Source organism: Lipotes vexillifer, unplaced genomic scaffold (genome assembly GCF_000442215.2).
Source record: "Lipotes vexillifer unplaced genomic scaffold, Lipotes_vexillifer_v1.1 scaffold1164, whole genome shotgun sequence".
In the NCBI taxonomy this organism is placed as follows: domain Eukaryota; kingdom Metazoa; phylum Chordata; class Mammalia; order Artiodactyla; family Lipotidae; genus Lipotes; species Lipotes vexillifer.
In genome coordinates, this window is record NW_006788578.1 from 777,692 (window position 1) to 793,795 (window position 16,104).

Here is a 16,104-nt window from a genome sequence, read left to right on the forward strand (position 1 = left end):
CCTGCTGAAACATTGTATGGTGTTATATGCATTGCAGATTTGATGGCTTTCTTTAGTTTTCCTCTGTATTTACTTTGAGTGCTAATTCAAGTGCCTCCTCCCCAGCCCCAGCCCTGACCCCTCAACACACACCCAAAGCAGTTAAAGCTTCAAAATGGAACGATAGTAGATATGTGCCTGCTGTGTTCTGGTGATTCTGAGTAAGGAGGAATATAAAGAGGAAAGGTCAGCTCAAAACTGAAAAGTTCTGTAGTATTTTATCTTTCAATTGCTTCCTTACTATCTAGCACTAACAGTTTTGGGCTGATTAACGTAATTAATGTTGTAAACTTATGAAAAGCTAAGAAGGAATGTAGATGATACTGTTAAAGTATTAGTCACGGTTTGAAGCCTGTTCTAAATCATGTCAGAATTCCCAGAACTTAACATGGAAATTAGAATAGAGACAACTACATTTCCCTCCCTTCCAAACCATTGTTTTCATACTGCCATAACTTTTTCTTTCTAAAACCGAGATTTGATCATTTCCTTAATCTTTTTAGTCCATTTTGCCTTCCCATTCCTCATTGCAGTAGCTTTTTATGGACTACATTAGAATTACCCAGGGAGCTTCTAAAATCTGCACATATCTGAGACTTACTAGAAACTCTGATTTTTAGATAGAAGTGACAAGAGTATTTGACAAAAACTTTGTTCATTGGTTCAGATGCCTCTTTTTGTCATGTCCCAACCAAACTTTCTCACCTTGTCTCAAGCCGTTTCCTCCACTCTCTTTCTGCTCTTCTCTAGCCATGCTAAATCTAGATATTATCCAGATAGTTCCATTCCTAATCTCTCCTCCTTCCCCTCCTCTCCACTCTAAGTCTTTCATCTGTTGAACCACTGCTTATCTTGCCAGATTCGCCTTAAATGACACATCTTTCCTTATTCCCCGTGTAGAAATAAGCACTGTTTTTTTTTGTTTAACATTTATATTTGATCATGAGTTTTTTAGGTGTCCATCTCCCCCATTAAACCTCATGTAATTCATCTTGTTCACGTTTATATTAAACGAATACATGGATGACTAATAAAATCCCTGTTAGGAATTTAAATGTACAGTTTTTATGAACATTGTTTTTAAGGGCTTTATTGAGTTGGCCTAGGTTGATAATTTCATTTTTCATAATACATTCCCATTAAATCTTACATGCCTATATATTTACTTTTTCCTTCATTTTCCCCTTTTTGTATCTACAGACGAAATCTTACGAAACTCTCCCTTATCTTCAGTCACATGTTGGCAGAAATCAAAGCAATCTTTCCCAATGGGCAATTCCAGGGAGATAACTTTCGTATCACGAAAGCAGATGCTGCTGAATTCTGGAGAAAGTTTTTTGGAGACAAGTAAGTACAAGTTTGGATCCATGTTTGAAGAATGACTTAGACCTACCTGCCTCCAGTTCCATATGGTGTAGATTTTACCTGAGTATTTTGAGAATATACTGCAGTGTTTTTGATAAGTGTTTTGATTGCTATTTTTTCTATTTAGCCACCACAAGTATACCTCAGTAACTGAATAATTTTGTTGTTACCAAGTAAATATTATGACATTTATTTATTTCGTGAGCATTCATTGAGTTAAATAGTTAGCTCTAAGAAGCAGATGTATGTAAGAGGATACATGAGAAGCTCATAACTTTTTATAACTTAGTGTACACATAAAACACATACAGAAAATAAAAGGCAGAAAGGGAAAGACACTTTAAAAATTGGCCTAAATAGATTGTTCTGACAATCCAGAGGGGGGACACTTACTTGAGGACTGCAGGCATCGGAGACTGCTTTCTGTACTAGCAGGTAGAGTATAAGCTTGACGAAGATCTGAAATTGAAGTGGGAAAAGGCCTCAGCACTGGCATTCAGGTTTTCTCTGTGTCATTGCACAGAAAGTACGCACGTGTAAACAAGATACAGAAATGAGGATAATGTTATCACAGAGTTGCATTATCTCACAAAAATAGCTAAAGATGTTTTCCTTAGGTATTTCATATCCAGACACAAACCCAGGTGAGCTTGGCAAATAAGAGGAATTAAATATCTGAAGTCTGCATAACTTAAATAAAACGTGCAAAACTTTTATCAGGAATCTCTTAGTAAGATGCTTAAGAACTGAGTATCAGGTGGCAGATGGTTTCTTCAGTTTCTTTTAAGGGTCCCCTTTGATGAGAGAGCACCCTTAGAATGTCCTTGAATGTAGGCAGAACTGTAGCTAAGAATTAAGGAGGAGTGATTGCTTACACACAGATTATTGTTTTCATCCTGTAGTTAAATTCTATATTTATACATTAGCTGATGAAATACGATGTAAAATGTTGGCATACACTTTCAGTGATCTGGAGTCCTGTGACACTGGTGAATTAACTGTAACTTGGGTTTCCCGTTTTTTTTTTCTCTATGACGTGCTATGTTTATCTATAGCTGCCACATGACTAGGACATACACAGAGCAATGCACATTTGGTTAGATGCATTTTTTTTTTTTTTTTTTGCGGTACGCGGCCTCTCACTGTTGTGGCCTCTCCCGTTGCGGAGCACAGGCTCCAGACGCGCAGGCTCAGCGGCCATGGCTTACGGGCCCAGCCGCTCCGCGGCATGTGGGATCTTCCCGGACCGGGACACTAACCCACGTCCCCTGCATCGGCAGGCGGACTCTCAACCACTGCGCCACCAGGGAAGCCCAGATGCATACTTTTTTTACTTTAAAAATGTTAAAGCCTTTTTCCCACTTCTTAAGTAAAATGTATTCTTAATTATTTTTAGACACTACAAGAGGAAATACTGTTATTGCTTTTAACACAAGACATTCTGTGTTCCAGAAATCTAGCTCTTTGTAATGCTCCTATATCCATTCACAAATGAGGACTTAAAAAAAGAAAAGTTTCATCCTCATCTGAATTAGACTAACAGCCAGGAGTGTACGGATTAAATATTTGTGAATAGTAGAAAGCAGAAAGGGACTGCAGAGTTCCGGGAGTAACAGCTGAGGATGTCTTGAAGCTACAGCTCATATATTAACACTCTGAGCCTAATGCAAAGAGTTGGTAACCTTCAAAATAAACTATCTTAAAATTTTAAGAAAATCTATCAGACAAGTTGCTTGCGGTATTTCTTTTTGAAAACTGAAAATTCTGGTGAGTTAAAAATTGCTTGCTTGTCAAAAGGTCAGTAAAAAATGGACCTTTTGACAAAAGATTGCTCATATGTTTTTCAAGAGAGGAGTTTGTTTTGCCGGCACCTCAAACCACAAAGACTTATGCATTTGAGACATCGTTACTTCCCTTTATTTATAACCATAGACATTAAGGGGCTGAAATTTCTGTCCAACTGCTACATGAGTGAAATCACTACTAAATCAAATGAGGGATTCTTGAAATGCTGATTAAACGCTCTCCCTACCTCCTAAACCCTTGTACCTTTGTCTTCTGTCTTTGCTTACTTGAGAAGGCTTCTTAATTGGTCTTTAAGATTTTTATTTTGGGGATGAGAGCCAAAGGTAAAGCTCCCTCTGGAACTCAGACATATTTCTATAGTCATCAAAATTAATGCTTCTTTTATTAGATCACTGGAGAAACCATCTTTATATTCTCTGTGGGTTTTCACCTTATAGTTCCACAGTATTTTATTGAATGAATGGACGAATGAATGATGTAGCCTTTTAAAAGGTTGAATTCTTTTCTCTTCGTTATACTGTAATACTAGTTTGCATTTTTGCATAACTGAGTTCTCATACAGAAGTATTCCTGTTATTTATCTACATATTGAGGGCATATGAGAATGCTTTCATGTGACCTAACCGGTGCCTTTCAACTTGAATGCATTATTGTTTCCAAAAACAGAACTATTGAGTGGTTAGTTCTAAAAACAGCGAAACAGATTATGATTTTTATAAAGCAGGTTTTAACATAAGGAGTAGTATTGTGATATTTTTCCCCAAAAGAACTGTCAGTAAGAAAAAAATATTAGTATTGAGTTAAAATTGGGAAATAGTTATCTTTCAAAGGACTTTATAAAACTCCTAAAGGCAATTTTAGGATTCAGACCTAAAGAACAGGCAGCAGACAAAAATCTTTAGGTGTCATGTGACTAATGCTTCCTTTCTGTGCTTCTCAACCTATTTGAAGTCATGGCAGGGCCAGCCTCTGCTCAAGGTCCAAGCCCAGCTGCCAGGAGGTTCTGCCTGTCTGGAGCCTTAGGGGATCAATAACATATCATGTGCCAGGGTAAACTGGCTGGGAAGTTCTGTAGTTGTTAGATTTGGAGAAGTCCTGTAGTTGGTAGATTTTTATGAGAAGTTATTGAATGTTTTAATAGTTGAGTTCTGCTTTTGCTTTCTTAGTCTGTTGACCAGGAGATAGTAGAAATATGTGGAAAAGAGGAGTGGCATTTTTGAGTGAATGTGTCTAAGTGAATTCTGCCAAATGAGACCAATACCAAACTCTGGGTTAGAGGGTGAAGTTTATAATCCATTAACTTTAAGCATGAGGCTCAAAGAATGTATTATTAACTGTTAAAAAAAAGACCCATTAATGTGATTAGACTCAGTGACAGTCATTTTTCTAATAAGCAAGTCAGGTAGCAGTTTCTAGGCTCCTTGTACTAAGCATTTCTTGATGTTGAGGAGATTTAGACATGTGTTTCCAACCAAATTATAACTCAACAAGAACCATTCTAACTCCTGAATCTTTGTATGTACCTTCTCCCCATCCTTACTTTACTTCAAATTCTATTCATCAGTTTCATGTTCAAGTTCAAATTCTTCCCTGGACTGCTGCAACAGCTTTCTGTCTGGTCTCCCTACCTTTAATAACAACCTGTCCCATCCATTTTCTTGATGAGGCCAGTGAGCTCTAAAAAGCAGAACTCTTCATTCTATTTTTTTTTTTTTTTTTTTTGCCTGAAACGCTATGCATTCTATGCATCATTACTGAATCTGGGTTAAAGTCTATAACCCCATTAATATGACAAGCCTTAGGGACTTTTTTTCTAGCTTCATCTCTCTATTCAATTCATCCTCAAAGAAACAACCTCCTCATACTCTGTACTTATTTCCTAGTATGCTTTTTATTTCCACACCTAAACTTTGTTTCCCTAAACTGCACCCTCCTCTTGGGAAACCAGTTACCCACACCCTACCCAGTGTCACACCCTACCCAGTGTTGCCACTTTGGAGGCATTCCTCAGTAACCCTAACCTAAGGTGGGCATGCCTACTCTATTCTTCCAAGTACCTGAGCTCACATCTCGCACACTAGACTGCAGTGAACTGCTGACATACTTGCATTTCCCAGTAGACTAGAAAGCTTCTTGATTTTTATTTCTCAGAGCCTGGTGTGTTTCTTGGAATATGTGAGCTCTAATAAGTGTTAACAGACTGGATGAATAATTGGATGGATGGGTGAGTGGATGGATGATGTCTATTGTCTGCTCAAAATTTTCAATAACTTATTATCTACAAATTGATTTTTTTTTTGTCATCGGTTTCTACAGTTCTCCCTGGCATGCCCCTCTTCCCTCCTCTTTCTTTTCTACAGTCCCAGAATCTTGGCACCCTTCCTTTAAGTCTAGCTCAGAAGTCTTCTTTTCTGGGTTCTAATATATACCCTCCCACATGTTCAACTTTACCCCATGTTTTGTGTTTATGTTGCATTTTAACTATATTTATATTATCAAATGTATTTATTACGTGGGTCTTTCCTTCTCAAAAATAAAGCTCCTGTTGACTTTTTATCCAAAAATTAGTAAAAGCAGGTACATTTATTAGAGTTATTATATGTCAAACCCTGTCAAATGCTTTCACATAGATTAGCTCCATTTTCAGTACAAAGTTTAAACATTATTCTTTAAATGGCTATCAGATGAGTCCTTTCGGTACTGTATACATAACAGACACTCAGTAATTATTGGTTGAGTTCATGATGTATTTTTCTACCATTTTAGTCCTCTTTTCTTTTACTTATGTCCTGTTCTTCAGGCAAGTGGGATTATTTGGCTCTTTCCTGACACCTTAGCAGCTACAGGTTTCTATGTCTTTGCCCGCATTGTTCCTTCCACTTGAAGATTTTTATCTCTGGTATAAAAGTTCTCACTAATCCCTCAAAGTTCATCTTGCTCTTGATTCTGGCCCTTATTATTATACTGGATCTTTTAGTTCTTAAACTCCCATAAGCTCTTGCTCATCCTCCATATTTATTAGTTTTCATTGATTTTTAAAGTTATTTGTCTAGTTATCTTTCCATTAGACTATAAGCTCCATGAAATCAGGCTTATTTAATCAATCTTTGTGTTTCCCAAGGTGGATCAGCACAGTGTCTCATTTGGAGACTTTCAGGAACGGTTGCTCATTTAATTCAAATGAGTTGAGCAGCAGAGGCATGTGTGTGAGTGTGTGCACGTGGGACGTGTACAGCGTTTGCTTGCTTGCTTGTTCTGGGGGCAGCATGCTTAGTGAAGGCTCGCAGGCGGGTCATCTGTGTTCAGGTTCTGACTGCAACATTTACTAGCTTGGTGACTTTGGGCAAGCTCCGTGCTTTCTTCATGCATCAGTTTCTTCACCTGTAAAATGTGGATGGTAATAACAAGAATACCTACTGTGTAGGGTTGTTACAAAGGTTAAAAGAGCTAAAATCTACATTTCAGGCAGGTAAGACAGTGTCTGGCACTTTGTATGCACTCTGTGTTGTGGAATAATTAACCAGTTTAAACCTTTAATCTTGCTCAAAGCCCCATGAATATATTTATTATTAATTCTACAAATAATATCATTAATATTCAACTTTGCATGATAGAGGTTCCATGGTCCCTAGAAATCTAAAAGCAAAATCCAGAAAAAGTTAATACAAGTTTTCTAAAATTGTGTATATCCCTATGTAAAAGTGAGGTAGAATATAAGAAACTGTCCTGCTGACCATGGGGGAAAAAAAAATGATCTGTTTAAAATTCAGTTCATTACATCTACCTTTGATTTCCTGGGGAAGTGGTAGGGACCTTTTTTGGTTTCCTGTGTTTTCACTTTTGATAAGAAACAAAGGACAATGGTTTCTTTACCTTTGCAGTGAGTAAGATACATTTTTTTTTTTTTTAGCATATTAGCTAGATCAGTTTTCCCTCTAATCAAAGAAAAGGTAACTTAGTCATATTTAATTAAAGGATGCACAATAGAAATGAAGAACTTTTATAAGAAAAATGTGCAGCAGGAGATCTAGAGAGAAAGAAAAAAAATAACTGAAATAGAACTAAAAAAATTGCCATTTAATATTTCTGTTATTTAGTCAACTCTTATTACTGCCTGTTTCGAAAAAGCAAAGTATCTTTATTTCATAAGGAAAATAAAATGGCAGGGCTATTTTGTTCAACTCACTGCAACAAGATCCAAGACAGAAAAATCAAATAAGATGTGAAATTATAATTTTCTACCTCTAAGCAGTATGTATTCAATTTGGGGAGGGCAGTATATACAAAGATGATAAATATTTAAAATCAGTTCTGTCCCATTACAGAAGTGCTTACGGAATGTCACAAATAGTAAGTGAATTATTTACTAGAGCCATCAGAGGAACACTCAGGCTGCATGGAGGAATTGGTATTTTGTATGAGTTGCACATGTGTTAATAAGGAGTACACAGGGGAGAATACTGTGAGAGGGATGGAATTCTCATGGCGTCTGCTGTCTTTCCAAAGAAAGATGCAGAGTAACTTCAAGGTTCCATAAATGGCCTTTTTTTTGTTGTTGTTCTTGTTCTCTTTTTCCTTCTTTTCTTCAGGTTGAACTCCTCAGTAAGTGACATTTACTTCAGTGAAATCACCGTGAATTAGGTCCTGGTTCTCAGCCTTGAAACCTGATTTCATCAGAGCCATATGTTTAGAGACTGAGCATACTTTACTGAGCTCACAAACTGATCTATAATCCAGAATAGTGGTTTTATTAAGTTACAATGATTAATGCTACTGTCAAGCAGGTGGGAATGCTCTCATCACTGTTAGGTAAATTATATGTGGAGCTATATCATATCCAGAACATTCCTTAGTGAACATGGAATCTAAATATGGGGTGGTGGTTTATGATCCACTATAGGAATTCCCCTGCGTCAAGGACCAAAGTACTTAAAATTGTTATTCTCTCTCGTGGACTATGCTTTGAAAGCTCTGTCCATTTTTGGCCATTTGGACTTTCTTTTTCCATATGCAAAGTTGTACTTTTAAAACTCTTGTTCTTTGGAGCCCTGAGAACAATGGGAGCCCATGATGGGTTTTAAGTAGGGAAGTGGTCACACTTGGATTATAGGTGGGCTACTCTTGCTGAAGTATGGATAATGAACTTGAGCAGTGGTTTCTAAACCCATTCAATCATATTCCTTATTACTACCTTATTACTAACTACTTTTTGAGCATACATCATCTATCTATGTATATCATCTACATACTCATATATGTATAAAATATATATTACTATACAAATAATGTGTATTCTCATATATAATATAAAGGACACATTATAATATACATTTTTAAAATTGAATTAAAAATGCAAGTAGAATTTCAGTCCTTTCTTCTCATCCTAAATAGGGTCATCTTGTATACCCCCGGGGTCTATGACTGCCCTGCCCACCCGCCCCCCATTCCACTTCCCACTTTAGAAACTGATAAATTAGGAGAGAAATAGGAGAGAGATAGGAGGCTGTTGTAGAAAACTAGGTGAAGATAATAATAAATTAAATAAATAAATAAATAGAAGTACATGAATTTGAGAATTATATGAAGATAAAATTAACTGTACTTGATTATTAAGGTATATGAGGTACAAAAAGTTAGCCAAATGTGATGCCTCAATCTGCGATTTGAACAACTGGGTACCATTTACTGAGACAGGAAAAGTAGGAAGAAGAGATTTGGCAGTCAGATGAATTCAGTTTGGCATATGTTCAGTTTTGTGGGTCCAGACAAATCCATGTGGTGATATTTATTAGTAGATTAGATATACAACCTTGAGGAAAAGAATATAGAATTAAAGACAGATTTTAGGATTGACAGTACATTTATGAGTTTGCAGATTGACAGCCTGTAGAATGTTTTCCTTGGCCTCAGACAGTATCTACATTAAAAAATTAGTTGGTAACTTTTAAAATTATTGATTTTTACACAAAAATATTGTATTGAATTTCATTGAGAAATTGGAAGTGATGGCAACACTAGGTATGAACTCTGACGTGGTGACAGTTGGCTAGACCTGGGTGCCAGCTGCCCAGTTTAGATGTGTCCCCTCCAATTGATTGCAGTCCTTACCTGGACCTCTTTACTCATATACATTATCTGCCTGGTCTCCAGATATCTGAGTTTGTAATCTCTAAAAGCTGTGTGAAGCCATTGGACTGATTGATGTAGACCATGGAGAATGTGCAGGGAGAACAAAGAGGACAGATCCTTAAAGAATTCTGATGAATGATGTATGCACAGAGGAAATTTAAGGAATGGAGGCATCACCAGGGAAGTAGGCATAAAACCTGGGGAGTGTGGTATTACAGTTGCTAAAGGAAGATAGGATTTAAAGAAAGAAGGAGATGAATCAGAATATAGTATTGAAAGATCAATTAGATAATGACTTAAAAGATTTCATCAGATTTGGTACAACAGGCTTTCATAACTTAGTTTATTTTCTCTTTAACATTCTGAAAGTCTCCTTTATAACCAGTCTTAATAGGCTCCACATGTTGCACTGAATAGATGTGTTGAGTTTTTGGTGTACCCTGAATAGGTGCGTTGGATTTTGCTGTACACTGAGTAGGTAGATTAAGGTGTCTGGCCTTCCACCAAGACTTGTGGTGCATTATAACCAGCCGTCTAGGTGGTAGTCTGAGCATATCTTTTCTTATTTTGAAGTTTCTAAGCTCCCTAATGATAAGATAAAATTCTAACCTTGTCCTCTAAAGTTTAACCTGTTTGTATCCAGATTTTGGCTACTTATTTTACTCCCCCATCTTGAGAAGTAATTGGTTTTTGTTTTGTTTTATTTTAGCTGCTCTACCAAATGAGGAAAATACTTTCATGCCACTTCCTGAGACCATTAATGTTTTTTAAATAATTTGGAATATTAAGCCAATCACTAAAACTTCCAGAAATTGTGTTTCTAAAGTATCATTTAAAAAGTTCTCCTGTGCAGAGCCCTGTTTTTTTTTAAAAAGCAGACTTCACATTTCTCCATCTCTTAGTTCTAGTCAGCTGATCAGTTTGATTTAATTAATTAAAACAGTTTTTAAGCCACTTATATTCCCATTCTCAGAAGTTCTTGTATTCAGAGAAATAATTATTTTCTTATTAAGTATTTAATAATGTGCCCCTGGAATCAAAGCACGTTTGTTCCTTTCTCTGTGGGATGTTTCTACCTTGGTAGGTGAAGAGAGGCAGTTCCTCCTTCTGAAGCAAAGACTATGCTTGTTTACAACCCTGTAATGTAAAGATAGTACTTCTCTGCATATCCAGGGACAAGCATACTTACTAACCATTATAAAATATTTGGGTTCCCTAAGCCCTACGTTCCTCTCCAGTTACAAAAGTCACTGTGTGTGTAGGTGTCACCTGACTCTCTTTTGCATCATCCTGTGGGAATTAGAGCTCAGGGAACAAGTTCCAAGAAAATGATGATACTCTGACCACTGCTTCCTGTGAGTAACGAAGTCCTTTGGCTTTGATGCCCTGACCCACAAATACTCTATCTTCTGCCAGCATCCATGCAACTGTGATAGGCTAACTTGTTAGCTTGCAAATAGGGTAGAATCTCAGATTTTCACAGTTCTTTAGAAACATGTTCTGCTGGTGGAGAAATTGTGACTTAAAAGAAAAGTAAGTAAAGCTTCATAAAATTAATATTTAGGATTTATTTTTCATTAATAGACTGCTAATGCTTCATCTTCCTGTTTTCCTTATTCTGAATGTTGATTATCAGTAGGAAATGACAATAATTGTTTTTCTTTGTAGCTTTGTTTTTGCCTTGTTTATCTGTAGTCATCAGTAGTTTCTCTTAATAAAAAGGAATTTGGGGGGATCTGCTTATGCAAAATAGTATGTATATAGTTTCTCCTGTGAGGCTTTAGTTATTGGAAATTGTATATTTTTTTGCCTTAATTTAACTTACATATCTAGCAGACTTCACCCATTGCTTGTTAATGTAATTGAGCTATGTAGAGAGATTTCTGGGGAATTTTCTTTTATTACAGACTTTTTAATTTGTTTGTAGGACAGGCTGGGCTCTTAATGCTAAAAGGAGGATGTGTGGCAGAACTTTCTAACTTTAGGGTGTATAACTTACTAATTTTGTTTAATCTGAGTATCCTAACTTCTAGTATCATGAAATCATACATAATTGAAATCATACAATTGTACTCTGAAAAAAATCTGGCTTTTTTCACTATTATGTTTATGAAATTCATCCATGTTCTTGCATATAACAATAGTTTGTTCATTCTCCTTGCCCCATTGTATGGCTATACCACAATTTACATATTCATTCCATTGGTGATGGACATTGGATTTTTCCTCCTTTGGATTTTTATCAGTGGTGCTGCTATGAACACTTTCTGTACATTTAAAAAAAACATATGTATACATTTCTGTTGTATGTATATCTAGGAGTGGTATTGCTGGCTCCTAGTTTATGCATAGTTTTAGCTTTAGTAGCTTTTAGTAAACCACCAAAGAGTTTTCCAAAGTGGTTTGCCAATTTAATCACCTATGAGGAGTGCCTGAAGGTTCCTGTTTTCCATACGCTTCCCAACATTTTATGTATCATTTGTCATTTTAAAACTTTTTAATAAGCCGCTCTGGTGGGGATGAGTGGAATCTCATTTTGTTCTTAAGTTACATTTCCATGATGACAAATGAAGTTGAGTGTATATTTGTGTGTTTATTGAATATTTTGATTTTTTGTGTGTGAAAATTATTTGCCCAATTTTTGAGTAGTAATTATTAATATTTAGAAGTTTTTATATATTATAGATGTGAATTTTTTGTTGATTATATTTATCTGAATGGTTTCTCCCAATATATGGCTTTCTTTTTCACTTTGTAAATAACATTGTTTCATGAACACAGGTTTTTAATTTATTTTTTCCTTTATCCTTTGAACATTTGGGGTCCTGTTTTAATTATTTGCCTGTAATGCAGGTATTCTCTTCTGTTTCTTCCAAAAAACTTTATTGCTTTATCTTTCATATTTAGGTCTAAGGTTCATCTAAAATTGATTTTCGTATGGTATTAGTTCAGGGTCAAGATTCATTTTCTTCCATATGTATATTCATTTGACCCAGCAGCATTTATTGAAAACATCATCCATTCCCTACTGCTGTTTATATATAGTTGTTACATACCCAGTGTCCAGGTATGATTGCATTTGTTTCCAAAATTTGTTTTATTCTATTGTCTACTTGTCTATCCTTGTGCCAATACCACGCTGCCTTAACTGATGTGAAGAGTATAACTTGGTCAGTGTTTTTCTTATTGAAGTTCGGCTTGATTATTCTTGGCTCTTGGCATTTCCCTGTGAAGTTCAGAATCAGCCTATCAGTTCCTACTGTGAAAATGTCTCCTGGAATATTTGATTGGGGTTGTAATAAATCTAAGAATCAATTTGGAGAGAATTGACATCTTTACCATATTGAGTCTGCCAGTCCATTAAAGTGTTATATCCCTTTATGTCTTCTACATCTCTGATCAAGTATGTCTGTGTGTTTATGTTGTGGTTTTGCTTGTGTTTTCTTAGCTTTATTCCCATTTATTTGATATTTTCAGATGCAATTGTAAATTTTTTAAGTTTTATTTTCTAATTATGTATTGCTTATATATAGAAATACAACTGATTTTTGCATATTTTATCTTTAGTAGCCATGTTGAATTCTCTTTTCTTCTCATAGTTTAATCTGTAAATCTTTTTGTATTTCCTAAACAGAAAACGATTTCATAGGCAAATACTATTCTAATTTTTGTTTTTAATTGGTTGTTTCTGTGATTGCAAAATATACTTTAAACAGTTTTAGTATGTCTTTTCCTCCTTTAAGCCACTAGAGCATATTACAAATATTCTGAAAGAAATTGCTTGTAATCCTACCATGATCTAGATATCATCAGTTAAAATTTGTGTTGATCTCTCCAGACATTCCAGATAGTTTTCAGCATTGGATCATAAAGGACATACAATTTTTCTTTTTTTTTAAGCCACACTATGCGGCTTGTGAGATGTAGTTCCCCAACCAGGGATTGAACCAGGGTCCCCGGGGCCCTTGGCAGTGAAGGCACGGAGTCTTAACCACTGGACAGCCAGGGAGTTCCCTAGGACATACAATTTAAAAAATGCTGTTTCCATTTAATGCCATGGACACTTTTCCATGACAATAAATATTTTTTTCCATATACAATTGTTAATTGCTGTAAAATATTCTAATCTATAGATATGTCATATTATTACTATCGAACATATTTGTTTTAATTTTTTGCTATTATGAACAACACTGTTGAAGAGACATAGATGAGTCTTTGCATTGCTGTATTTTGTTTTTTTTTTTTCGACATAATTTCCTTGCTGAAATCGCTAGAAGTAGGCTCTTTCTGGGTTAAAATGTATAGGTTTTTGAAACTTGCTGCCAAATTGCCTTCTAGAAGTGTGTAAATTTTCATTCACACCAGAAGTACACAGAAGTTCCTGTTTCCAAACATCCTAGCCTTTGTTGAGATTCACACCTTTATTATATGGATTTGTTTTGCATATGAGTTAAAAATAAAACCTATATAGCCTTTTATGAGAACTTGTGGTTTCATGGAAATGTTTTGCCCTTTCTTTGAGTATCAGTTGCCTTACATTTTTGTCTTCAATTCCTTATTCTTTTGTGTTAAAACTGCAGGGTTTTAAAATTTAGCAAGTTGTTATCTCTCCTGACATTGTGTGAATACACTGTCGCTTTTTTTTTTAAGTCATCAAACCATTTCTGTTTAGTAGGAGAGTGGTAGTACACTCAGATTTCTGGGTTCCTCCTCTGTGAAACACTCCCTTGCCTTCCCTAGACACAGTTTAATTACACAAATTTTAGTTGCAAAGATGAAAAAGATACTGTCCCTGTTTGCAAGGATCTCCATCCCCTTGGGTTCCCATAGCACATGAATCTTTTTCTGTGATAACCTGAGCACATGACACAACATAAGTTATTTACAGATCTTTCCACTTATTAGACTGTGGCTTTATTTAGATTTTTGTTCTGAAACTAGTACAATGCCTGGCACATATACGGTCTTTCTTGGGTGAAACACTTAACCTCGTTAAGCCTCAGTTTCCCCATCTCTATCTTGAGGATAAATATATTATCTGCCTCGCACTGTTATTATGACAAACTCAGTACTTAATTTGGTGATTGGCAGATAGTAAGTCATCAATAAATGGCAGCTCTCATTTTTTTTTCCTATTGGAAGTCTAAAGATCCTGAACTCACATTATTATTATAGGTACCGGGCTACCCATTGGTCTTTTATTCAGTTCTTTGTGGATTGATGGCTACTTGAGCTTTTCACTGGATTTTAAAGTTAATGCAACATGTAATTAAAGTGATTTATAATTGTAAGTGGCAAAAGGACAAATTAAAATACTTCTGGATTGGTGGGAGCTTGAAGCTTAGTTGGACCTTTTATGTTCTATTCCTTTTCTTTCTCTGCCTCTTTCCTTTTCCTAGATCTCTGCCAGCACACTGAAGTTCCTACATATTTGTAAAACAATTTGCCATTAACGTTTTCTCTCACTAGGTTCATATCTAGGGGAAGAGGTTATAGAAACCACCACTCTGTGGTATTGCTACAGTTAGTTAAAGGTGTGAACAGTCATCCTCTGCCTTTCCTCCTCCACCCACAAACCTCAGGAAAGTATGTGGTAGCAACTTGAAATCCTCTTTAAAAAGTTAGATCCTTAGTGCAACAGTTGTAGAACTTTTTTTTTTTTTTTCCCAGAAATCATTGTACTCTATTTCTCTTCTTCACTCATGAACCTGCCCGCCCCACCGTTGCTCCCACCTTCCCATGGTGGGTATTTGGCTCAGCTGATCAAGGGAAGGGTATCTGTTGTACAAAGTTTTATATATAGTAAGTTAACCAAATAATGCCCTTTCTTTTTAATCCCTGTTACTACCCTTAATTAAGGTTCTGTTTGGACATTAGGTTTATCACAAGGGAGCTGGGGGAAAGTCTCATTTGCACAAGGACTGTGCAAATGTAGCTTGCCCCCTCGTAAACTGTCGTTCCAAAGTGGTAAATTAGACTACAACTTTAGAAGTTTGTTCATTTTTTAATAATTTGCTCAGGGAAATCACTGGTTATTCAGAAGACTTATGATCTGCATGCACCTTAAATATTAGGATGAGGATAATTTTTATGGTAATGGATAACGAAAGGTGTCTGTTTAGCTAGTCTGTTTACTTTTTATAATATATACACAAGACAAAATTCTCTAAACATTTCTATACAAAAGAGAAAACACCCTTCTTAAATCAGTCGTTCTTTGTTTACTGGGTTTTTTTTTTTTACTTTGAGTATTATGGTTCGTGTCTCTTGTGTATTGAATATTTGAAATTTTAATTTGGAAAAGAAAACTGCTTCTTAGGCACTGCTTCCAGGGTAACTATAATGAGGCTGGACATAATTGCATATCTACACTTTGCCATAAATCAGTAGCCTTCTAATGTTATCAAAAGTTTTCATTGTTATTTTAAAACAGCAGCGTTTTGTTAACCTTAATCAGCCTGATGTGTGTTTCTTCTAAATGGCTTCTGATGTGGTGTCTCTCTTCGGTTCTCTGTGGTTTCCTGTTTTCTTCATACATAGAGAAAAGCCTTTTGATGTATTCAGCTTCATAATCTTTTTCTTTTAATAGCATATCAAACACAAACTTTCTTATATGTACAGCATAGCATTGTAAGCCTGTTTCACCATTCATTTATTCATCTTGCCACAGATCACTCTTTCTCTGGAATTCCTCCAGCACTTCCTTAGATACCCTTTCTGTGTTCTTTAGCATTACAGATCTCATTTCTACCCTGAAAGAGT

The 16,104-nt window shown here is 35.8% G+C and overlaps 1 protein-coding gene across 1 annotated transcript in view; it reads left to right on the forward strand.

The window, feature by feature from the left end:
* Positions 1 to 16,104, forward strand: part of CBLB (Cbl proto-oncogene B) — a 213,974-nt gene that overhangs the window by 93,655 nt on the left and 104,215 nt on the right. Inside the window, exon 3 of the mRNA XM_007461677.1 lies at positions 1,240 to 1,386. Coding sequence (XP_007461739.1) covers positions 1,240 to 1,386 — 147 coding nt within the window. The remainder of the gene's footprint in view (positions 1 to 1,239; positions 1,387 to 16,104) is intronic.